At 63.7% G+C, this 23,950-nt stretch overlaps 3 protein-coding genes across 5 annotated transcripts in view; 1 reads left to right on the top strand and 2 right to left on the bottom strand.

Moving 5' to 3' along the window:
- CLCN2 (chloride voltage-gated channel 2) overlaps positions 1–13,817 on the top strand; it is an 82,844-nt gene extending 69,027 nt beyond the window's left edge. Inside the window, exons 1-25 of one of the 3 annotated variants that reach the window (XM_061452379.1) lie at positions 58–1,206; positions 1,339–1,439; positions 6,484–6,631; positions 7,132–7,263; positions 7,382–7,510; positions 8,263–8,396; positions 8,474–8,551; positions 8,656–8,734; positions 9,326–9,451; positions 9,519–9,603; positions 9,730–9,831; positions 9,915–9,999; positions 10,077–10,232; positions 10,602–10,671; positions 10,827–10,937; positions 11,174–11,387; positions 11,485–11,618; positions 11,738–11,889; positions 11,967–12,072; positions 12,139–12,212; positions 12,452–12,502; positions 13,002–13,040; positions 13,228–13,332; positions 13,403–13,489; positions 13,571–13,817. In XM_061452379.1, the coding sequence (XP_061308363.1) occupies positions 987–1,206; positions 1,339–1,439; positions 6,484–6,631; positions 7,132–7,263; positions 7,382–7,510; positions 8,263–8,396; positions 8,474–8,551; positions 8,656–8,734; positions 9,326–9,451; positions 9,519–9,603; positions 9,730–9,831; positions 9,915–9,999; positions 10,077–10,232; positions 10,602–10,671; positions 10,827–10,937; positions 11,174–11,387; positions 11,485–11,618; positions 11,738–11,889; positions 11,967–12,072; positions 12,139–12,212; positions 12,452–12,502; positions 13,002–13,040; positions 13,228–13,332; positions 13,403–13,489; positions 13,571–13,777 (2,925 nt within the window). In that variant the 5' untranslated portion in view covers positions 58–986 and the 3' untranslated portion in view covers positions 13,778–13,817. Of the gene's footprint in view, positions 1–57; positions 1,207–1,338; positions 1,440–2,015; positions 2,076–6,483; positions 6,632–7,131; positions 7,264–7,381; positions 7,511–8,262; positions 8,397–8,473; positions 8,552–8,655; positions 8,735–9,325; positions 9,452–9,518; positions 9,604–9,729; positions 9,832–9,914; positions 10,000–10,076; positions 10,233–10,601; positions 10,672–10,826; positions 10,938–11,173; positions 11,388–11,484; positions 11,619–11,737; positions 11,890–11,966; positions 12,073–12,138; positions 12,213–12,451; positions 12,503–13,001; positions 13,041–13,227; positions 13,333–13,402; positions 13,490–13,570 lie in introns of those variants that run through there. The other 2 variants (XM_061452381.1, XM_061452380.1) reach the window with 2 other exon arrangements.
- Positions 13,818–14,194: 377 nt separating this feature from the next.
- LOC133268765 (heat shock protein beta-7-like) lies at positions 14,195–16,014 on the bottom strand. The gene is made up of 3 exons (XM_061452383.1): positions 15,761–16,014; positions 14,974–15,125; positions 14,195–14,551 (listed from the first exon to the last, which is right to left on the bottom strand). Exons 1-3 carry the CDS (start codon positions 15,900–15,902, stop codon positions 14,363–14,365), a joined length of 483 nt encoding a protein of 160 aa, XP_061308367.1. The 5' UTR covers positions 15,903–16,014; the 3' UTR covers positions 14,195–14,362.
- Positions 16,015–16,138: 124 nt separating this feature from the next.
- On the bottom strand, positions 16,139–22,802 carry FAM131A (family with sequence similarity 131 member A). The gene is given in 7 exon segments (XM_061452382.1): positions 16,139–18,103; positions 18,521–18,649; positions 19,065–19,247; positions 19,526–19,619; positions 20,522–20,646; positions 22,323–22,366; positions 22,368–22,802. Coding segments are annotated over 7 exon segments (1,071 nt in total). The 5' UTR covers positions 22,424–22,802; the 3' UTR covers positions 16,139–17,663.
- Positions 22,803–23,950: the final 1,148 nt, after the last annotated feature.

Here is a 23,950-nt window from a genome sequence, read left to right as displayed (position 1 = left end):
CTGGGAGCCAGTGCAAGACTGGAGCCACCAGGGGTGGCGCTTGTAAGGTGGCACTGGAGAGGATCAGAGCAGGATCCAGTGCCCACGGTGGAGGCTGTGGATGCAGGGCCGGGTGCCGGTGTGTGCTGGCTCAGGGACAGCTGGGCTCTGTACCTCACACCTCCGTGCTGGCATGAAGAGCCCAGCATGAGGCCCTGAGTCAGCTGCCACCTACAGGGGCGCCTGCCCACAGCAAACAGAGTGCCCAGGGCTGGGTGTGCCACACAGCCACCCGTACCTATGCCAGCACACATGCTGGGGCAGCGCTCCCCAGTCACCCCAGTACAGCCACACTGGACTAAGACCTCACGTGGCTCATGGGGCCCGTGGAAGTTGCAGTGCTGCCACTTGCCCTTCTGTCCTCAGTGCAGGGGACTGGGGCACCTTTGGGGACATCACTGTGGAGTACAGGAAAACTTGGACAGACTTGGAAACTGGGACAGCACCAGAGCTATACTGGGCTATACCGGAACAGTGCCAGAGCTGTAGGGAAAGTAACACTGGTCTCTGCTGGACAGTATTGAGGCATACTGGCATAATACCAACACCATTGTGGGACAGTGTTAGATTGTACTGGGTCTGCACCAGAGGCAACACTGGGCTAATGGTATGGCAACAGAAGGATGACACTGGGGCACACTAGACTGGCACAGAGTCCTGGGTGCTGATCCGGGTGTCCTGCCCTGGGCATGCCCACAGCTACCTGGGTGTCTGTGCCAGCAGGGTCGCAGCACCCACGGTGGCCTTGCAGCATGCTGGTGGCCCACATCAGGACATACCCCCAGCAGCGGACAAAGCATGTGTCCTGGCACAGGGCTGCCCCTCTGGGTGAGCATCCTGGCTCAGCCTGGAGCTGACAGGCAAGGAGGGATCTCTGTGCCCAAGGACACAATGAGTGGGCAGCCCATTTTATCACCTCCCTGCCACAAACTGGCTCATGTCCGGCAATGAACCCTCCCAGGCTGGCGCAGGACTTATCCCAACCCCCAGCCTGGCTATCATTACCCATTCTTAGGGGTGCCAACGTCAAACCGGAGGGTGGCACCCGGGCGCCAAGAACTAGTCTGTTCCTGGTCCTACAGCACCAGTCCAGCAGTGCCACAGCTCCGTCTTTCCCTGCATTCAGTTCTTGCCACGAAGGTGCCGTGCCCCAGGGCATGGCAGAGGGTGAGCTCGGGTCTGCCAGCTGCCACTGAGCCCGCGGTGCAGGGAGACAGAGGTCCCGGCAGCCAGCCGGCCATGCCGGAGCACCTTGCCCAAGGACCGACGGTGTCAAACTCTGCCCGTGTGACCCTCCAGAGCGGGCTGAGCTGTTGCTGCCCCGCGATTTCGGCAGTGAAGAGTGGAGCCCATCTGCCTTTCATGGGGCTGGCAGTCACGGAACATTGAGCAGCACCACGGTAAGGATGAGCTCTCTGCCAGCTTTGGGGATAACTCTGGTGTGTCAAAGTGCCCTGTCACGAATGGGCATCTACGGACCCCCTGCGCCATCAGTGCCAAGACCTCCAGGCACTCTGCCACCCCAATCTGATCCCAAGCCAGGCACGGCCATGAGCCTGGGGGCTGCCTGCCCGTGGTGCCCCCAGCGCTGTCCTCCCTGCCCTGATGTCCACATCCCACCGGGGAGAAACGACGGGGAAGCAGGGACCAGTGTTAGCCCCACGCCAGGCCCTTGTGCCCGTGGGAAGAGGGAGCAGTGTGTCCCATGTACCGGCGGTCACCCCATGCCAGCTTTTAGCCACCCATCGGCTGCCCGCGGGTGCCATCCTCCGCTGGGAAGCCCGTAGGCAAAGGCACGGGTGGAACGGGCAGAGGCACGCTGCCCGGCGCGGGGTGCTCGGCGCTGGGTGCCGGTGCTGCCGGCGGAGGCGGAGCGCGGCCGGTCCCTCCCCCGGGCAGTGCCCCGGGCCCGCCCCGCGCTGCCCGGGAGGAGCCGCCGCCGCCGCGGCACCGGCACGGCCAGGAGCGGCGGCAGCGGCGGCACCATGGCCACCGAGAGCGAGGCGCAGCGGGCGCTGCAGTATGAGCAGACCCTGGTGAGTGCGGCCGGCACCGGGCACCGGGGGGACACCGGGCGGTGGCACAGCGGGGGGCGGGGGCTGGAGCTGGGGCGGGTTGCAGCTCCGCTCGCGGTTGCGGTGCTGATGAGCTCCGCTGTGCTCGGTTTGGAATGCCGTGTCCAGGCTGTGGCTGAGGAGGTGCCACCCCGCAGCCCCCCCCCCGGCGGTGGAGGAGCCCAGCTGAGCCCACAGCCGCAGGGCAGGACTTTGGCACACACTCCAACCCCTCCCCAAAATCCTTCATCGCTGGAGAGGTGATGCCTACACTGTGGGCTCCCAGAGGCACCGCCTGGGCACCCTTCACCCTCTGTCCTCCGTGTTCCCAGCCCTCTGCCCCCAAGATAGCATATCTCTCCCGGTATCTCCCCCACCTGCAATTTTAGCCCCATGTTTAGCACTCCTTCCCCTCCGAGGCCGCCCTGCTGGCACCCGGGTGCCCAGATGACCCAGGGGTGTCCTCCCTCCACATCATGCTCACAGCCCTTGGACATCTTGGGCAAAGGTGCTTCTCCTTGGCGTCCCCTTGGGATGGTGCCCAGGGCGAATCAGCGAATGGGTACTTTGCCCTGGCAAAGGCATTCAGGCAGGCAGGGCTGGGGAGGTGGGCAGGGAAGCAGGGGCTGAGCTGCTGCAGGGTACCTGTGCCCCCAGTTGCCTGAGTTTGCTGAGACTCTGGCCCGACTGCTGCAAGCAGGGCTGGCTCTGATGAGGCTTGCCCACCCGGCACATAGGCACGTGTCTTTGCAAGCACCCAAAGCCCCTGACTGGGGGTGCCCCTCATTGCCCCTTTCCTGTTGCTCTCAGGTAGCTGTGGGGGACTGGCTGGCCAGGGGAGCCCTGGCTGTGCTGGCATCTCCATGATCTTATCAGCCCCGTGGTGCCTCCCTGGCAGGGCTGAGCCAGGAAGCAGCTGGGGGCACAAGCAGGGGTACGTGGCACTGTTGGATGTGAGCTGTGTGGGTGCCTCTGCCACCTCCGCCTGCCACCCTACTGTGCGTCAGTGCTGTGTCCAGGGTTGGTGGGCAGAAAGGACAGCCCAGCTGAGCACTGCAGGGCACAGAGGTCTGTGGCCAGTGTGGGAGGGAGAGGCACATCAAACTAGCATTGGGGTAGCCTTGCATGGTGCCAGCAGACTTTGCCCTCCCTTCCTCTGGGTGTGGTAGCACCCATGCCCTGGGTGCCCTAGGGTGCCCATCCCCATGGCCTCTGGGCAGTGGTGAGGCTCATGAAACCACCTGGGGCTCATGGGTGAGGCTGGTTGCCAACTCCTGTCCCATAGCCTCAGGCCTGGCTTTTGGGAGCTGCTTGGGCACATGCTGGGTAGAAGGGGTGCCCAGCGCTCCCCAGTGCATCTGAACCACCACCAGCTCTTGCTGACACCTGCCAGGAAGGTCGAGATCCAGCTGGAGCCTGGCACAGGCTAGTCTGAGCCAGACAGCCCTAGGGACAGCTCTTGCTGTCCATGCCCAAAGCCAGGGCATCACAGCCAGGTTGCAGGACTGCCCAGCCATGCCTGAAGAGCCCCATCCCCACCACACGCCCTTACTCCACCAGATTTCACCATCCATGTGTGCCGTGGCCATGGTGCCACTGGGGCTGGCACAGCCCCAGCCTTAAAGGTCTCCCCAGGATGCAGCATCACTCCCTGGAGACCCCACTTTGGGCAAGCACCCATGGGAACCTCTGGCTGAGCCCACCGGGTGCCAGGGTGCACACCATCCCCAGTGCCCCCACATGCCAGGCTGCATGGTGGGGAGCAAAGGGCCCCTGGAAAGGGAGGGATTAAGCTTGACAAACTTCCCTTGTTCACAGTGGAGCCACTCAGGGTGATTAGAACCTAGTTAAGACGGGCAGCGTGACACACAGCCCCCAGCCTCCGCCTGCCCGCTGCCAGCCCAGGAGACCCCCCCCCCCCCCCCCCCCCGCCTTAAAATATCACCCTCAGGATCAGGGTTTGGGGGGAAGGTTGGCTGGCATCGCAGAGGTGGGCACTGCTGCCAGGCAGGCTGGGTGCTATGGGACAGGGTGGCACGGGGACATGGCAGTGCCAGATGCCAGCACCCGCCCCAGGCGCAGCATCGCCTGGGCACAGCAGGCACCGCAGGCTGGCACTGCCTGGGGGCTGCAGCACGGCCAGTGCCCACGGTGCAAGAGCCCGAGACCCACATAGCATCCTTGGCCTGTGCCCGTGTCCCCGGGTGCCCCCCACCAGACCCCCCTCCCCGTGCCCGTTCCCTGCCTGCCCGGCACTGTGATTGTTCAGCTGCTTCGCGGCGGAGGCTGGAGTCCCGGGGCTGTTTGTGTTTCAAAAGGCCTTTGTGGAAAAATAACCCGAGCGGGAAGAGGAGGAGGAGGAGAAGGAGGAGGAAGGGGAGAGCCCACCACTGGCCCTCACCATAGCCCCCTTGACAGGGCTGAGGGGCCTGGGGTCCCATGTCCTGCCTGTGGGGCCATGGCAAGGGTCAGAGGGGTGGCACAGATTGGCACAGTGCGGCAGCAGGGTGCCGTAGCCCCTTCAGCTACATCCCTGTTGTTGCAGGTGGGGTTGGCTGCAAACAGGGGAAGAGGGGAAGCAAAATCCTTCCTCCTCAGTCAGGCTGGATCCCCTGGACCTCGACATCCTGCGGGGTACCCCAGTGCCTGGAGGGCAGTATGGCAGCCCCCAGCACAGTCCAGGAGGTGGAAATGGAGCTGGTTTGGGGGCACTCAGCTTGGGAGTACCCCAGTCCTGGCCAAGGCCAGCCATGGGGCAGCAGGGGGGTCAGGGGAGGCGGGTGCTTGGCAGGGGGACAGCACTCTTCAGGGAGCTGACCCATTTTGTCTTCCAGAGGAAACAAGCTTTGCCCGAAGGGAGCCTTTGAACACTGGACCCCGTGCAGGGCTGGGGTCCTTCTCTGGCAGCCAGTGCCGGATCTGGGCCCCCAAGGTGGCCATGTCAGCATCTCTGCCTTGGTTGTGTCTTCCCCCCAGCACATTCTCATAGGGCGAGAAACTGCTGAGTTCGAGTTTGGGGGGAAATCCATGCAAGAGGGGGATAAGCAATGGAAATGCATGTGCACCCCCTCCACCACCTGCCTCCCCACCTCCCTCCCACTGCTGAGCACAACCCAGGTATTAGACAGCAGAGAATCCAGCTGGCGCCACTCTGGCTGCTTTCTGCTCCCTGCCAAAGGGACCTGGGCAGAAGAGGTGCTCTGTGAGAAGTGCACCTTCACGCCATCCCCACAGGGAGCCGAAACGTGACAGCAGGCCGGGGGGTGTGAACGGGACCCAGGCAGCCGGGGCTGGGCTGCCCACGTGCCCAGTGCGGTGCCCACCCCTGGTGATGCCCCTCTGCCGGGCACCGGCACTGGCACGGGCAGTGTCCTGGCTGGGCAGCCACACGCTGCACTGGCATGGCACGGCAGGTGGGCATGCCATCGGCATGGGGCTCACGTCGCCCCGATGTGGGAGCCTGGCAGGGCCCCCACAGCCCTGAAGCCTCCCTTTGTGCCGGGCCAACCTCTGGCTCTTGGCATTCAGGTCGTGCTGGGGGGAGCGAGGCGGAAACCAAGCAACCGAGTCCTTGGCAGTGCCCGTCAGCATGGGACAAATGTCCCCGGCTCGGCAGGGAGGACAGGCACAAAGAGATCCTGGCCAGCAAGGGGGGCAGTGCCAGAACCACCCCCTGCCTGGGCCAGGCCACGTGCCATGAGCAGGCAGGAGGTACTCAGGAGGAGGGGGTCCCCCTTGAACCTCCTTGCTCCCCAGACCCCTCCTCATAGCCCAGGGACTGCCCCGTGCCTGATGCTGTGACCTCCCCCACCGGGACTGGGGATATGCTCTGCCCCCCCCGTTGTCCTCCTGCCTCCCTGCTGCCGGCTGAGACCGGCCAGCTCACGTCACGTGTAGAAAGCTGAGACTGCCTCCCAGGGGGGGCATCCTGGCCCTGCTTTTAGTGATGGCGAGGGGAGGCGCCTGCAGAGTGCCAGCACAACCCCAATACCAGACCTCAGAGAGTTTTCCGGCCAGGCTGGCCCTGCTCCCATCACCGGAGGCCCTTCCCCACCCTTTGCCAGCTCAGCTGGTGCCCGGGGCACCTGGGCAGGGCTGGGACTGGTACCAGCGGTGCCGCCTGCCTGCTCTGGGTGTGTGGGCAAAAAGATCGCCATCGATCCCCGCACACCTTATCTGCCCAGCCCACTTCCACACCCTTGTGGGCAGCCCAGGAACCGCAGAGGCACCGCCGCCCCTTCCCCTGGGGTGCCATGGCTGCCCGTCCCGTCGCCTGGCATTCCCCGGTGCTGGATGGCCATGGCAGCGTGCCCATACTCCCCTGTCTCGGTTTCCCCCCTTGTGTGCGCAAGCCGGGGTGCCACCCCCCTGCCCATTCCTTCCCCCACAGATGTATGGGCGCTACACGCAGGACTTGGGTACCTTCGCCAAGGATGAGGCAGCCCGGCTGCGGCTGCACGGGGAGGGGGACACCCCCCGGCCCCGCCGCCCCTCCGAGCTGCTGGAGTACACCCAGGGCCGCTGTGCGCCCTGCCGAGGTAAGGGCCACGGGTGACAGGGGCACGGGGGTGGGGGACAGCAGTGGGCACAGCCCCAAGGCAGCAAGTGGTCAGGGCATGGCTGCCCACCCTGCCACAGCGGTGGGAGGTAGGGTTTCTCTGGCTGTCATGGGACACCGGCGCCGAGGACAATGCCACCTGCCCGCCGAGCACCGGGGACACAATGGCCCAAAATAGCCGGGCACGCCGCAGGGACCGGGGGGCCCCAGCCCCTCTGCCTGGGGCCGTGCCAGGAGGGCCGTGCTGGTGGGAGGTGCGCGCCGTGTGCTGCTGTGCACGGCCAGAGTGCGCTGATCCCACCGTTCCTGTCTGCCAGTGGCTGTGGCATGGCACCGCGGTGCTCCTGCACCGGATAGTGCCAGTGGTGTTGGACTGGTGCCATTGGCTGTGAGCATTTGTGTCCCTGCCAGCCTGGCCCTGCCACCCCGGTGTGCCCACCGCTGGGGTGCCTGGCCCTGAGCCTACCCTTGTACCTGCAGTCTGCGCCTTGCAGTGCCGGCGGTTCCTCTTCTCCAAGGTGGGCGAGGACTGGGTCTTCCTCATCCTCCTGGGGCTGGTTATGGCACTGGTGAGCTGGGCCATGGACTTTGCCATTGCCACCTGCCTCCAAGGTGAGTGGGCACTGGTGGGCTCCCGGGGCCATAGTGGGGCATGGGATGGCTGTGTCGCAGTGCTGTGCCATGCCATGTCCTTGCTACCTGTGACCTGGCTGGCTGGATGTGCCCGCAGCCCAGAAGTGGATGTATGGGGGCCTGGACACCAACGTGCTGCTGCAGTACCTGGCTTGGGTCACCTACCCCACTGTGCTCATCACCTTCTCAGCCGGCTTCACCCAGATCCTCGCTCCTCAGGCTGTGGGTAGGGCACTGGAGGGGTGCCTGCACCCCAAAGGGGTGTCCTTTCCCTGGGGCTATCGGCTGGGAGCTGTCTGGGTTTCCTTTTGGTCTGTGGGGTTGCGGGTCCTGGAAGTCTTCCAAGGACTATGAGCTGTACTTCAGAGAGTCTCCTGTGAACTATGGGGTGGATGACTTCCTGGGCTATAAGGCTGGGGGTCCTGGGGAGTTTTCCAGGGCTATGGGCTAGTCTTCAGAGGATCTTCTGGGGCCTGTGGGTTGGATGTTGTAGAATCATAGAATCAGCTAGGTTGGAAAAGACCTTTAAGATCACCAAGTCCAGCCTTTACCCCAGTACTGCCAAGGCCACCACTAAACCCTGTCACTTAAGGGCCTTATCTACTTGGTTCTTGAACACTTCCAGGGACAGAGATTTCATCAATTCCTGGGGCTGGCTGTCTTCCAAGGGCTATGGGCTGGTCTTCAGAGGGTCTCCTGTGAGTTAAGGTGTGGATGTCCTGAGCTATAGGGTCTTCCTAGGGCTAAGAGCTGGCCTTCAGAAGGTCTCTTGGGGACTATGGGATTGGGGTCCCCAGAGAGCTATAGGTTGAGCTGTCCCTATATGGCCATGGGGCTGTGGGGAGAGGTTTCTCTGGGGTCTCCATATGGCACTCGGGTGTGGCAGAATGTTAAGGGTCCCCCCAAGAACTACAGATCTGAGGCTGCCCAGTGTCCCCTCTCTATGGCCAAGGATGAAGCTTGTCTCCATGGTGCTAGGCTCAGGGATCCCTGAGATGAAGACCATCCTGCGGGGCGTCGTGCTAAAGGAGTACCTCACCTTCAAGACCTTTGTGGCCAAGGTGATCGGGCTGACGTGCGCCCTGGGCAGCGGCATGCCCCTGGGCAAGGAGGTGAGGGCAGTGCCCTGGTCAAGGCAGGCAGGGGAATGGGGGGGACACCATCCTCAGCCCCGCCGCTGTCCTTGCAGGGTCCCTTTGTCCACATCGCCAGCATGTGTGCAGCCCTGCTCAGCCGCTTCCTCTCCCTCTTTGGGGGTATCTACAAGGTGAGCAGCACAGGCTGGCCCCAGGGGGCTCCGCCAGTGCCCCCAGCAGGTTTGGCAGCACCTGGGACAGGGGCAGTGCCCACTCACCCTTGGCTCTCCCACAGAACGAGGCGAGGAACATCGAAATGCTGGCAGCTGCCTGTGCTGTTGGGGTCGGATGCTGCTTTGCTGCCCCCATCGGAGGTAGGGTCACCCTGGGCCCCTGGCATACCCCACACCTCCCACCCGGGCACCGGGGTCTGCCCAGTAAGGCAAGCAAGGGCCCCCAGGACAGCTGGCGTGGGAGAGGGCAGTGCCGCTTAGCGGGGAGGAGGAAGGGGGGAACGGGCACCATCCTCCTGGAGGTGTAACGTCTGCTCTCGTCCTCTTCCCTGCTGCGCTGCGCTCCAGGGAGCTCCCTGCTCCAGCCCCGCTGAGCCCTGCCCGTAGGTTGGTGATGTGTCTAACTCTTTCCTTGCCCTTTGCCTGATGTCTGTCTGTCTGCCTGCGTGCGCCCCATCCCACCCCAGTGCCACCCGCCATGTTGCTGCTCGTGTCTCTGTGCTACCCTCTCGTTCTTGCAAGCTGCTGCTTCGCTATGCCCACTGCAGCCAGCTACAGACTGGCCATGTGCTTTGCCAGGGAAGCCCTTGAACTATCCCATAGTGTGTCTGTGGGGCTGGCCAGACCCCTGCGGACCCAGCACAAGCATGGGCTCGGGGCAGGAAGAATGCCAGGCACCGGGGGCCCACCTGGGTTTCGCCGTCTCCCTTGTGCGCTTCCCCCCGGTGCCAGGCGTCCTCTTCAGCATCGAGGTCACTTCCACCTTTTTTGCCGTCCGCAACTACTGGCGTGGCTTCTTTGCCGCCACCTTCAGTGCCTTCATCTTCCGTGTTCTTGCTGTCTGGAACAAGGATGAAGGTATCCCTGGTAGGGTGGGGGGCTCGGGGGTCGCCCCGCCATCCCCCTGACCCCTGCCATCCCCCAGAGACAATCACGGCGCTGTTCAAAACCCGCTTCCGCCTTGACTTCCCCTTCGACCTGCAGGAGCTGCCTGCCTTCGCCGTCATTGGGTGAGTGCGGCCACCTTGGCACCCGTGCCATGGCCCTGGGGCAGAAGAGGCATTGGTGGCAGGTGGCGATGGTGATGTCAGTGGCCGTGGTGGCACTGGGTAAGCACTCACATGTCCTCTGACCAGGATCGCCAGCGGCTTTGGGGGTGCGCTCTTTGTCTACCTCAACCGCAAGATCGTGCAGTTCATGCGCCGGCAGAAGACCATCAACCGCTTCCTCATGAAGAAGTAGGTGCCTGTCGGTCCCTGGCACTGGGGTGGTGCAGCTAGGGCTGCACCAAGGTCACTCCCGCCCCATGCCACCCTGCCAGGCGCCTGCTCTTCCCTGCCCTGGTGACGCTTCTCATCTCCACGCTGACATTCCCACCCGGCTTCGGACAGTTCATGGCCGGCCAGGTACCTGCCATGGGGTGACACACCGGTACCCACCCCAGGGCCTCTGCCAGCCCCAGCTGATGCCTGCCCATCACCAGCTCACCCAGAAGGACACCCTGGTGACACTCTTCGATAACCAAACATGGGCCAAACAAGGGCTCAGCAACGAGTTCGAATACTTGGGCATCCTGGAGGCCTGGCACCATCCCCGCTCCAACGTCTTTGTCACCCTTGTTGTCTTCATCCTCATGAAGGTGAGTGCCTCCTGCCCCTGCCAGCCCTCAGGTGCCACCAGGAGGCTCTGGAGAGGGCCTCCTTGATGCCACCAGGGAGGTGCCAGATGGTTGCCAGCAAGGTAGCACTAGGTGGCTGCTCCCAGAGGCCATGCGGGTGTTGGTTGGGTGCTCTGACATGCCATCAGAGATCTTCGATGGGAGGCACCAAGGTGCCGCTAGGGAGGTTCTGGCAAGGTGCCCACAGGCAGGAGTGGGGCTGTCCCATGGCACAGTGCAGTGCCCATGTGTTGCACAACACCAGCTAGCTGTGGGTCATGGCAGGGACAAGAGGCAGGGCTGGGATGGGGAACAGAAACTAATAAGATGTGTGTCTGCATCCCCACACAGTTCTGGATGTCAGCCCTGGCCACCACCATCCCAGTGCCCTGCGGAGCCTTCATGCCTGTCTTTGTTATCGGTGAGAACCCATACCCCAGGCAGGGACAGAGGGAGATACTTATGGATGTCCCCAGTGTCCACTTCGCAGCAGCTCTGGGGTAGAGGAGAGGGCATGAGGCTGGGTCGGGTGCTGGGAGAGTCCTGTGCCTGCTCCCAGCTTCTTTCTGCGGGCAGGAGCAGCCTTTGGACGCCTGGTGGGGGAGAGCATGGCAGCCTGGTTCCCTGACGGCATCCACACTGACAGCAACACCTACCGCATTGTCCCGGGGGGCTACGCCGTGGTGGGTAAGCACTGGGCTGGCACAGGGGCACCATGGTGGGCATCCCTTGGGCAACCTCCAAAGGAGCTGGTGGGTTCCCCAGGGCTGAGGAGCTATCCCCACGGGCTGGGAGTGGCACCACCATGGGGATGTCCCCAGGAGGTCCCAAGGGCTCTGAACTGGTGGATGGCCATGGGGTGGGGACCCAGCCTGGCAGGCAGCACCTCACAGTTGCCCCTCTGTCTCTGGGGATGGATGCAGGGGCAGCTGCACTGTCGGGCGCTGTTACCCACACGGTGTCCACGGCTGTCATCGTCTTTGAGCTGACGGGGCAGATCTCTCACATCCTGCCCGTCATGATCGCCGTCATCCTGGCCAACGCTGTGGCCCAGAGCCTCCAGCCCTCCCTCTACGACAGCATCATCCGCATCAAGAAGCTGCCCTACCTCCCTGAGCTGGGCTGGGGCCACCACGAGTGAGTGTGTGTCTCCTGCTCTGTACCCAAGCCCCTCACCAGGCACAAGGGTAAGGGGTGGCATCACAGCGAGGCCACCATTACCTTCCTGGGGCAGGAAATACAATGTGCGGGTGGAGGACATCATGGTGCGGGACATCCGCTACGTCACCCTCAACTGCAAGTACCGAGACCTGCAGCACGTTCTGCACAGCACCAAGTTGAAGAGCCTGCCACTGGTGGAGTCAGCCGGTGAGATGGGGGTAGGGGGCTCTGCTGGTGCCTGCTCCAGCTGTGGGATGTGCCGGGATGTGTGTGGGGATGGCAAAGGGGGATCAGGAGCCAGCGTGGCCCCCCATTGCCTCCATCAGAGTCCATGATCCTGCTGGGCTCCATTGAGCGGACGCAGGTGGGGGCCCTGCTCAGCCACCAGCTCAGCCCCCAGCGCCGGCTCCAGGCCCTGCAGCAGAAGGCGCTGGCCGAGAACGGGCACCGGCTGTCCGATGCCAGCATCCGCTTCCAGGTGAGGGGGGCGGGCATCATGGGGGCTGCCTGGCCAGGGTGCCCCCACCACTGTGCCCCACCACCTGTTCCCCACAGATCAGCACGGAGGCCTCGTCAGGCACCCCCGCCCGCGCCACCCCCCGCAAGCCCCTGAAGCCAGCTTTGAAGAGGGTGCCCAGCGGCCCAGCCGAGAACCCCCCAGGTGGGTCAGCACAGTCCCCCCCCCAAACCTGCTGTGACCCCCACTGACACCCCTCCCCACCCACAGCTGGCACCACCGACCACTCCGGCATTGCCCTCAAGAGCCTCTTCTGCGCCAACCCCACTGCAGAGCCCATTGAGGTGAGTGCATGGCCCTGCCCAGCCCTGCCTGGCCTTTTCTATCCACTGCCATCCTTTCCGACCATTCCAGTTCCTTTGCGTCCCTTCACACCCGTTCGCAATCCCTGCCCAACAGTTCTCGTCCCTGCCTGTCCTTGCCCCTTCCTGCCCACGGCGCGTAGAGCTGCCGTTGTTCCATCCCTGCCCTGCCACGGCCCTGCCATGCCCTAACACTCTTGTCTCTCCCCACGTGGTGCCAGGCCCAGGGCACAGCCTATCGCAAGGCCAAACATGTCCGCATTTCCATCGTGGTAAGCTGCAGCCAATAGCAGGCTGGGCGTGGTTCCTCTAATCAGAGCCCAGCACGGATTTTCAGAACCAATCAGGGGCCTGGCAAAATTCTGTTTGGCCAATCATGTTCGGCCTCTGTGTGCACAGCCAATCGGTCCACCCTGATTCTTCTCAACCAATCACAGTGTGCACCCTCCCAGTCCCCAAACTTCCTGGCAAATCATAGCGTGCCCTGAAGGCTGCTCTCTGATTTGCCCCACTTCGCTCAGCCAATCACGGCACAACCTGCGTTCTCCCCATAAGTCACAAGCTGGCTTGTCCCACCTTAGCCATTCATGGCGTGACCTATGTTTTCTCAACCAATCGTGTCACCTGACCTGCACGTGCTGCCTGCACCCTACCCATGCTGCCGCAGCCCCATTGCTCCTGCCTGTACCCTGCTTGCTCTCTGCCTGTGGCTGGTGTGCGGTCATGCTGCCTGCTGCCCTGCCGGGCTGCTCACGCTCGCCTCTTCTGCAGGAGGAGATGGATCTGGGTGACAGGATGACCCCGGCAGAGGTGAGTGGGTGGGCAGGGGCAGGCAGGACCCTCCTGCCCACAGGGGACCCATGGGGTGCTGAGGCAAAAGGTGGGCAGGGACGTGGGCAGCACCAGTATCCCCATAATGCTGAGCGCAGGGGAGGGTCCTCACTGGCATCCTGTGCGGCCAAGTCCCCTCACCCTGCCCCATGGCATCCCTCCCCAGATCCTGGAGTGGGAAGAGCAGCAGCTGGACCAGCTGGTGGACTTCAGCAGCGCCAAGATCGACCCTGCACCATTCCAGCTGGTGGAGCACACCTCACTGCACAAGGTGTGCCTGTGCCTCCCTGGACCTTCTCCCTAACCTTCCAGATCCCCAACTCAGACCCTTTTTCCTGCAGACCCACACCATCTTCTCACTGCTGGGCCTGGACCATGCGTATGTCACCAGCATCGGGCGCCTGGTGGGCATGGTGTCCCTCAAGGAGGTGAGCAGGGACTGGTGTGGGGCTGGAGGGGCACAAGGGGTCACCCAGGGCCACCTGCCCATGTGTTTGGGGTGCTCGCAGCTGCGCAAGGCCATCGAGGGCTCGCTGACAGCCAAGGGGGTGAAGGTGCGCCCACCACTCGCCAGCTTCCGTGACAGCACCGCCAGTGCCGGCGAGCCCGACACCACTGCCCTGCACCAGCTCTGGGACCGCCACCAGCACCACCCCATGCCCCGCGAGGCCAGTCCCGGGGGTGATGATGACGACGACAGCCCCAAGGGACAGTGAGATGGGGGTGCCCACCCCCCCTGTCCCCAGGGCCCCTGGCACCTGCTCTGTGCCTGCTTGTGCCAAGCTCATCATAGGGGTGGCACCCTCAATCCAGAACCACTGCCCCCTCCCTGTGCCAGGGGCTGGCTGGGTGCCCTCCAGCCTGCCTCTGCCCCCCACCCCCTGCCAGCTCTTGGGGCTTTCCACTTCACTACCTCTGCCCCTCCAGCCCCTGGTGCCCCCCGGCACAGCCGCTGCACTCACCCCCCACCACAGGCACCACGCTGTCCCTGCTCAGGGTAGCACAGGGGGCAGAGGGGCAGCAGGCCAGGGTGCCCACAGGGACACAGGTGGGCACTGCCTCTCTCCTCAGCACTTCATGGCTGAGAAGTGGGGAACCTGCCTCCTCTCTGCTGTGCATCCTCCCCATGTAAATACAGAGATTTTTATATTAATTTAATAAAAGGTCTTTATAAACAGAGCCAGAGCACTGGGGAGCTGGAGGTGGGGAGGGGGCACGGCCAATGGGTACAACCAAAGCTACACCATGGTGTCGAGGTTGGCATCACTTGGGGCAAGAAGCCGATCCTCCCTCAGCGCTGCTCACAGCGTGGCCTCACTGCGGTACAGCATCTGTGCGGGCTCACTGGGGCGGGCTACGGCACGGCGCTGCGCAGTGATCACCAGCGTGCCGGCCTCGGTGAGGGCACAGCTCACCGACAGCGGGTCCATGTCCTCAGGCAGCTGGCACTTGTGGGTGAAGGTGTCGCAGACGGTGCCATCCTCAGCCACCTGCGGGAGGGCAGCACTGGTGCCTGGGGCACAGCATGGTGGTACACAGCACATTCCCAGTTACCCCAGTGCTGGCAATGTGGCAGCTCCCGGTCACCCCGGCTCCAGCAGGGAGCTCAACAGGGCAGAGTTACTGGTGACTCAAGGACAATTCCCAGTTACTCCATTGCCAGGAAGGACCAGGTCTCACTTGCCTCAGCCTTGTGGGGGTGGGTTAATTTCCATTTACCCCAGTGTCAGCAGGGGCTGTTCCCAGTTGTCCCCACCAACAGAGAATGCAACAGGGCCGGAGTTCCCAGTTACCCCCATACCAGCAGGGGCCATTCACAGTTACCACCCCTGCAGGAGTGGGTGCCATGGTGCAGGATCCCCATCACTCCGTGGCCAGGGGGTGGGAATGCTGCCGCCCTGGCGTGCCTCACCTTCTCGGCCTGGATGGCGACGTGGCAGTTGGAGGTCGTCACCACGATGTCAGGGGGCTCGAACTGGCTGACGTCAGCCACCACCTGGTAGGTGTCACCCTGGGCACGCACCCAGGTGCCCAGGCTGCAGGGGCACACGGCACCTGGGGACCCTGTGGGCAGTAGGGGGCTGCCAGGCATGGGGGCAAGGGGCCTAAGGGCTGGGGCACTGGGGGCTGTGGGAAGCGGGTGCCACCTGGGGGGAGGCTGGGGGGTGGCAGGTGGCACTGTGGGTCTGGGAACACCGGAGATGCTGGTGGGCTGCAGGGGGAGCAGGGCCTCCTATGCATATGAAGGTACAGGGTGGTCCAGCATTAGCAGGAGGCCATGGGGTTTGTGGGGGAACCCGAGGGGTCTGGGGGCACTGAAGGACCTGGGGACAGCAGGGGTGCGGTGAAGGAGGCTGGGGACACAGGGGACAACCTAGGGAGAGTGGACTGGGGGGCACTGGGTTTAATCTGGGGGTGTACAGGAAAGTGGGGAGTTACCAGGGGACACTGAGAGGTCTGGGTAGGGGAAGCTGGAGGCACAGTGGGTCAGGGCACAACAAGGACACAGGGTACCGTGGGCTTGGGGGGGTTGTGAGGGCTGGAGGACAGTCCACAGAGCCATGGGGCACCTGAGGGGCAGTCCCCCCGGTCTGTGCTGGGGAAGGGGTCCCATGTGTGCCCAGCACATGGCAGTGGGTAACTGTCACAAGCCCTCCCTGGGATGCCAGGGACTCCCTGCCGCCCCCCATCCCCAGTACCTGGGAACCCAAAGGCCTCATGTGCCAGTGCCCCGAAGGGTCCGTGCTGCCGGTCGCTCTCGAAGCGGGGCTCGCCATGCCCTGGACCATAGGTGCCAATGCGCTCGGTGCGGTAAGAGGAGGCTGAGCTGAGCGAGGCCATGGCGCCTGCTGCCTGTGCCCACCAAGGGCCTGGCCGCGGGGAGGGGGCCGCCCGCCTGCCACCACTGACACTGACACATGCCCATAATTAGGCACCCTGGCCCCAGGAATGCAAGATAAAGGCTGAGGCCCCGTCATCACCCTGTGGGGCCAAGGAGGAGATGTGTGGCTGCCACCAGGGCCAGCCGGGGCAGCCCGGGAGGATGTGCCCCCACCCACAAGAAGAGGCACCTGGCACAGCGCTCTCACAATGGACTTTATTGGAGACGTGGTGGGATGGAGGAGGGGGTGCCAGGGTGGGCACCCCTCGGGTACCGCCGCAGCGGGGTGGGTGCTCAGGTTGCTGTGAGTATGAACACATGTGCTTGTGCATGTACACTCCAGATGTGCACATGTAAACACACACATGCACACACACACAGAGCAAGGCCCCGCACCCACCCGCAGGCACCCCGTACCCCGCAGCCCATCCCAGCGCCGCGGGGAGCATCCGCTGTCCGCAGAAAGAGGGTGATGGCAGGGAACCCATCAGCATGGCATCAGGCCTGCTGGCCCCTGCACCCCCTCACAGCTTGGCCATGCAGGGAGAGGGGAGACAGACCCATGCCGTGCACCCTACGGTAGGGAGGGGGAACGGGTGCTGTGCCTGGCAGGGGTTGATGGGGATCCTGGGGGCACACAGGAGCAGAGCTGGAGTGGGTGCTGGGGCACCTGAGGGTGCAGGGCCAGGGGTGCTGTGGCCATGGGCAAGGAGCAGCATGCAGCGGGCAAGCGGCCCTACAAGAACACATGCCATGCAGGAAGGGGGGCACAAGCGTTGGCAAAAACTAGCATTCCTCCCCCAAACAGCGTGCTCGGACCCCCGGCACAGCCCTGGGGGGCCCCCAAGCCAGGGTGCCACCCTGATCAGGACAGGGGGAGTGGTCGCCCTTCATGTAGGCACTTGGTTCCCTGCTAGGGGTGAGTGACTCGGGGTCAGGGATGTTGGTCACACTGCCCCTTCCCGCCTCCACCCCACATTGCCCCTCAGCAGACTTGTGGGGCCCTGGCTGGGCTGAGCCCCCTGCCGCGGGACTGGCTTGAGAGTGCTGCCACAGATGGCCAAAGGCCCCAGCCTGGGGCCCATGCCCCCACTCGGCCCCACAGTCTTCCCATGCCAGCCCCACACACATACAAAAGTATAGAAACCCCGGCACCACGGCACATCCACAGCTCCTGGAGCCCCCAGCCCTCCCCCGGCCCCGAGGCAGCAGTTCACAGTTTAAAACTGTCCGATAAAAGCTGTCTGGGGAGAGAGAAGGAATTCCCCCACTCCCCACATTCCCCCCACCGCCCCAAGCCGAGGGTGTGGGCATGGGGCAGGGGCACCACGGGATGCTCAGAGAGGTTCAGCCACGCCAGTGGGGAACCCGTGCTCAAAAGGGGAGCCAGGGGTGGTCTGGGGGGGGAACATGCGAACAACCAACCCCACTGTTTCAGTCCTGTCAGTTTTAGGGGGCACATCTGGGCATCAGGGTGGGGGTCAGACCCCACCGAGCCCTTCCCTGTGCCCCTTCCCCACTCTCATGCAAAAATCCAGGAGGACAACGATACGGCCAAGCGGGGCGGGGGCACAATGGCCGAGGGGCCTGCAGCAGCCCCCCAAAACCCCCCTGTGCCCAGATAGTGAGGGGGCACAGCAGCAGGGCTGTCCCTTGCCCAGCACGGGGTCCGACAGAAGGGTGGACCCCTGCCAGGAGAGGCAGGGCACCCCAGGGGGGGATCAGGGCTCTTCGGCCTCCTCCTCCAGCGATGCCACCCCGGAGGATGCGACGTCGGAGACTTTCCGTCGGAGCGGGAAGTCCTTGCTCAGCACCACCTCGTCTTCAGCGGGTGAGAGGCAGGCTTCGGCGTAGGACACGGAGTAGAAGGAGTCCTGGCACCGGAGCCGTGCCAGGCCCCGCAAGGCACTTTGGCTGGCCGGGGGGGGCAGCTTGGGCAGCAGCAGGTCCTCGCCACCCAGGGAGCCCAGCAGTTTGGCAGTGAGTTCAGAGGGGGACACCATCTCCAGGCTGCAGAGGCTGGAGCAGAGAGTCTCGGGGGACAGCGTGTGCGAGGAGTCGCTCTCGGGCTCGCAGGAGCCGTGCCGCACGCCCAGCTGGCACAGGTGGCCCTGCAGCAGGTCTCGCAGCAGCGCGCTGGCTGGCACCGAGCTGGGCAGCTCTGCAGGGAGCCGAGATGCCCGGGGTCAGTCAGGGTTGATGCACTTGGGGGTGCCAGATGCCCCCTCATCCTGTGCCCCAGGGGGTGGGAGCACCCTGCCAGGCACCGTGCCTCCTCTGCCCACAGATTGTTGTGTGTGTGGCGCTGGTGACCACCACAGGAAAAGCAAAGTGTGCTCTGGCACTGGGGACAGTGCAGGGCTTTACATCCCTGGCATGAGAGCCATTCGCCATGGTTCAGTGCAGGGGCATGGCTGCAAAATGGGGTGGCCGGGCTGGGGAATGTGGCCGGGCATGGGCATCCCACTCTTTCAACCCCTGGCACCAGCAGCGGGACACCAACACCAGCAGCAGGACACCAACACCAGCAGCAGGACACCTTGCCCACCCAGTGGGTACCCACTCCCATGGCACTTACCAGTGGGCTGGGAGCTCTCTGTGGGGGGCATGAAGTCCTCATCGTAAGACTCGTCATTGGAGTCGTCCCCATCCACTGAGGACCAGGCACGCAGCTTGGCCTCAGCGATGGCGAACTGCTCTGCCACACCTGGCATGGGACAAGCACAGGTCACACACACACCAGGAGGTGCCCCAAAATACCCCTGCCCCAGCGTCTCTGTGCCCACAGTGCACTGATGGATGGATGGAGGGATGGATGGAGGAATGGATGGAGAGACGGATGGAGGAATGGATGGGGGGATGGATGAAGGGATGGAGGGGTGGATGGAGGGTCAGATGGAGGAATGGATGGAGGGATGGATGGAGGGATGGATGAAAGGATGGATGAAGGGATGGAGGGATGGATGGAGGGTCCGATGGAGGGATGGAGGAATGGATGGAGGGATGGATGGAGGGATGGATGAAGGGATGGAGGGATGGATGGGGACCACCCACCCCACCAGCCCTGCCCTTGGCCACGGTGGGGGAGTGTGCCTGCCAGCCATGCTGCACATGGTGCCCACCAGCAGCGAAGCGCGCCTCCTGCTCGCCCTCGCTCAGGTGGCAGTAGGAGTTGAAGGCGCTCTCCAGGGCAGTGGGTGGTTCCACTGGCTTGCACCAGCCCTTCCACTCGATGAGGTGGGCGACACGGCCCTGTGCCATGGCCGTCGGCTTCGTCACATGCTCCTTCACCACCTGCGAGATGCCTGCGAGATGTGCCCCCACGTCAGCACTCCCTGAGCACTCCAAGTGCCCTCCATGAGTCCATGAACCAGCTACCCCCATCTATTGCCCTTCGGACCTGGCAGCCCCGTGCCCTCCTCTTGGGTACCACCAGGGACCAAGGGACACCTTGAGCCCCCAAATTCCAGAGGGGTGACCCCAACGCCCTTCCCAAGAGGCACAGACCCTTCTCCCATAGGAGACACCCTTTCCCTGGGTGAACTCTCGGGCACCCCACACCCTGGGCCAGGCGAGCAGTTACCGTGAAGAGAGGAGCGGGCCAGGGCAGCAATCTCCTGGATGGTCAGCGCGCGCCGTGACTTGGGCAACATCTCGACAGTGTCCTCAACATTGACCTGCCAGGGCAGACAAGGATGTCACGATCCCCAGCCACCCCGCCTGCCCACTGCCTGCCACCACCACCGCCACCAAACCCTGTGCCCTGGGAAGGGGCTCAGCCCCGCTTGGTGCCCACCCCCTGCAGCTGGGTTGTCTGTGCACACACGTGTGCTGCAGACTCACGTGCGCTGCAGACTCACGTGTGCCTGTGTGCAGAGGGTTGGCCACAGCCATTACAGGCAGGGCAGCAGTTACACACACACACCTGTGTCTGTGCGCATGCTGTCATGGTAGCACACCCGTACACTGCTGCTCACACTGCACCCTTATACGTGCACACACAGACATGCTCGGTGTACACATGCCTGCTCATGGAACCACACGTACACACACAGGCGCTCGTACACATGCAAACACACACACACAGGGCCCTCCTCACCATGCGCACACATGAACTCCCTGCACGCATACGTGCTTACTGTGCACACACACACACGTAACCCGCACCTGCGTGCACACACACACATGTGCATGGTCCATGCTAGCTGGGGCCACTGAGTGTCCTCCCCGGCTTGTGCTCACACATAGACTCGTGCTCATGCAAGGCCACTGCCACGCCAGAGCATCCCAATCCTGCTGCTTGTCCCTGTTGCCTGTCCCAGCCATGCCAGGCCCTGAGCCCATGGCCACGGGGGAAGCAATGCAGGATTTGGAGGCGCGCAACAAATTGCATTGCCATGGCAACGAGGCACCGTGGACTGATTTCTCCCAGGATACAGCCTGGCTCGTGGCTGACGTCAGAGCAGCCCCAAGCCGCTGCGAGCTGTCGGGTCCAAGTGGCCAGGAGACTGGGGGGCAGCAGGGCCCCTTGCACCCCAAAACCCCAGGAAGGGTGTCCTGCTGTGAGGTACCAGGGTACCTGGAGGAAGTCCTGGCTGTCGAAGGAGGCCTGGTGCACCAGGCGGGGCAGCGGGCGAGTGGCACTCAGCGGAGACAGCGCTTTCACCTCTTTCCACTCCACGCACAGCGTCGTGTCCACAGCCACTGAGGGAAGAGCCAGGGCTGGCATCAGCACCTCCATGTCCCCAGCACCCAGCTCAGCGCCCCCCTCCCAGGGTAGCTGCTTCTTGTCTGGTCTGAGACCAGGCAGAACTCATTGCAGAGGTGCTCCGGAGTGGCCGGGTGCTGCGGCACAGGTGACTCACACCCAGGCAACTCTTCTGCCTGTGTCAGCGCTAACGCGCAGCCCCAGCCAGGCAGTGGGGACCGGGCTCCTGTCCCAGCTTGGACGCTGTTTCGGGAGGGGTGGGGGCAGCTGGACCAGGCTGGGGTGGATGGGCTGAGCCAGGCACTGGGTGCATGGGGGTATGTGGCACTGCAGGGGGCTGCTGCTCCTCCTCCGCCTCCAAGATCTCCCTCCCCAGTTCCCCAGGAGGAAAAGGAAAGAAGAAAGAGGAAAGGTAAGAGGAAAAGGAGCAAAAAAAGGATGGGGGTGATAAAAGCACCCATTCCCATCCTCCACCCCAGCAGCCCGACCTCATGGCACTGGCACCCCAAACCTCCTAGGCACTGACTTCCAAGTTCCAGGGACAGGGAGGGTCCTCTGTCAACACAGCCCCCCACCCAGGCCAGCCCTCAAGGGCCGAGAACATGATGCCCCTGAGCAGCTTCATTCCCCCTGCACCAAGGTGGGCCCAGCTTATGTAAACCATCCTGGAGGTGGGATATGGGGGGGGCTGAACAGTGTTCCCCCCCAACCCCTATCTGAGGGTAGCCTTTGGCTCCTGGAGAAACTCCCAATGGCACCAATCACACCCCCGGCTGTGGGCAGGGGCACCCTGTGATGATGCCCAAGCATCAACACCCCTACCGCTCCAGCAACAACACCCCCAGGGCCTCACTGCTGCGTCTGCAACACCCCCAGCACCATCCCAGCCCCCAGAACACCCTTGGATCATGGTTACAGCCCCCATAGCCCCCATCCCTCCTGCAGCACCCCCAGGACATCTGCAGCACTCCCATAGCATCCCAACTGCACCCCACACCCCCACAATGCACCCCTGCCAGCCCCCACACTGCCTCCAATAGCCTCCTAAGCACCTCTCTCCCCCTTATAGTACCCCCTCTACCCTCCCAGGCCTCTGACCAACACCCCCAGCCCCACACCCCCTTCTCAGACCCCTGTCATCCCCCCATTACCCACCAGCTCCCACAAAGCTGCACCCCAGCCTCTCAAATTCCCCCAGTCCCTGCCAATCTCACCCCCTATAACTCCCTGTAATCTTTGGGTTACCTAGCTGCCCAGAGCAGCATCCCCAGGCCCCAGATCCCCACCTGTCTATAGCCCCCATCCCCTTATACACACCCAAACCCTCCAAAGCCCTCAAGCTATCTGTATCCTCTCCCATCCTTAGGCACCCTAATCCTCCGTGTCCCCCTCCCTACCTCCATACCTTTCCATAGTCCCCAGCCCACATAGCCTGCCCCATAAACCACCTCATACCCCAGCTCCCCTCCATCCCCACCTTCCCACATCCCCCCACCCTTGTATCCTTCCAACACCCTCATAGCATCACCCCCATACCCCCGGCCACCCCCCAGCAGCCTTCCCACATCCCCCGCACCCCATACAATCCACATCCCCCTACACGCTCCATACTCCCATACTCTAACACCCTCCACGAACCCCCCCCCCCCCTCCCCCGCTGCCGCTCACCCACCGATGGTGGTTTTGGAGCCGATGCAGCCCATGCTCCCGGGGGGAGCCCGGTGCGGGCACTACCGCTGGCTCCGCGCCGCCCGCATCATCCCCCGGTCGCATGGGCGGCCCCGGGCAGCGCCCGTGTCCCGCCGGAGGCTGCTGTCGGGCTGGGCCGCGGTGCCGGAGCCCCGAGCGGTGCCTGCGCCGGGCCGGGGAGCAGCACGTCCAGAGACGTCACTGCTGAGGGAGGAAGAGGAGGGAGAGGGGGAAGCGGGAGGGGGGAGGGAGATGAGGAGGAAGAGGAGGAGGATGGGGAGAAGAGGGAGGAGGGAGAGGAAGAGGAGGAGGAAGGGCGGGAGGAAGGCTAGGGAAGAGGAGGCAAAGGGGGATGAAGGATGAAGAGAAGGATAGGTGGGAGAGAGGCTGGAGGAAAGAGGAGGAAGGGGAAATGAGCAGAGGAGAAGGGGAATGAAGGCAGCCGGGGAGGATAAAGGAAGAGGGGGGCTGAAGGAAGAGGAAGAGGGGGATGAACGAAGAGGAGGGGGGCGCGGGGAGGAGGAGAATGGACGAAAGAAGAGGAGGGGGCCGAGGAGAGGAAGGCCGGGCACCGCGGAGAGCGCCGTGCCAGCACCGCGGACAGCGCCGGCCCGCCCGGCCCCGAGGCCCCGCTGCCCCCAGAGCCCCCAGGGCAGGGACAGGGACCCCTCAGCCCCGGGCCTGCCCGCGAAAGGGGGGCTGTGGCTCTGGCTCTGGCTCTGCCTGTCGTCCCCCCCCCACACCGCCCCAAGAGGATGGCAGTAGGGTAGGAAGCACACAGTTATGACAAGGGACGCTCTCGCTGGACCTGGGTGCAGGGCAGGTGGGTGCAGGCTTTGGGCACCACGTCAGGAGATAAAGGCCAGCGCTGGTGCCAGGCTGAGGGGTTAACCTGCAGCCAGACCTCTGTTCATTCTGAAACCTACTGGTGGCAATTAATGCTGCAGTACCTTTTCCCTGGCACAGTGGGGCACTGCCAGGGTGTCACCCTGCCCCTTGGCAAGCAAGGTAACGACCAGCCCAAGGGTCTCCCTCTTTATTTACTCTCTCACTGAGAGGAAGGGGGAGCTCTTGGCCAGTATCGCCCCCAGCCCCCCTTCTCATGGCCCTGCTGGCCTTTCTGTGCCAACTGCTTCCCAGCATTAGAGCTGCCAGGGCTGCAGCTCAGACAGATCAGCCTCTAATCTGGGGAACAGCCTCCAGTTAATTATTCTGTTCCCTTGGGCCATGGCCAGTGTGACTCAGCAAGAGGCAGCCCAACGCAGCAAAGACTAGTCTCCAGTCCCAGGAAGGACACTCCACTAGGGGCTCCCAAGACTTGCCCATCTCCACCCCATCTGCAAGCTAAGACTGGAGGGTGCCGAGAGAAAAAGCCCCCCAAGATGAAAGTTGTATGAGGGGATCACGGCAGCCATCTCTCAGCAGAGCCCAGGGAGAGCACACAGGTCCTGCCACTTTGGTGCCCACGGGAAATGGGATGCCTGGGAACATGTATCTCTGTGCTGCAGGCAGGGTGCTGGCAGGGGTGCCTGCTCCACCATGGAACACCCTGTGCCAGGCAGAGCTGGCAAGGGGGGGCCCTGTTCCAGGCACATCCCCCTGCCACCCTCC

The sequence above is a fragment of the Pezoporus flaviventris genome, unplaced genomic scaffold (genome assembly GCF_033815535.1).
Source record: "Pezoporus flaviventris isolate CSIRO_AGI_PZ_B2104156 unplaced genomic scaffold, CSIRO_AGI_Pfla_v1 ptg000013l, whole genome shotgun sequence".
NCBI lineage: Eukaryota > Metazoa > Chordata > Aves > Psittaciformes > Psittacidae > Pezoporus > Pezoporus flaviventris.
Note: the sequence above shows the minus strand (reverse complement) of the source record. Positions and strands in the feature narration are given on the sequence as shown.

Coding starts and splice junctions, on each gene's coding strand:
- LOC133268765 (XM_061452383.1), bottom strand. CDS start 15,902: ATGGCCTCGCTCAGCTCAGCCTCCTCTTACCGCACCGAGCGCATTGGC. Junction 15,126..15,760: donor TGAGGCCTTTGGGTTCCCAG/GTACTGGGGATG, acceptor TACTGCCCACAG/GGTCCCCAGGTGCCGTGTGC. Junction 14,552..14,973: donor TCGCCATCCAGGCCGAGAAG/GTGAGGCACGCC, acceptor GCCCTCCCGCAG/GTGGCTGAGGATGGCACCGT.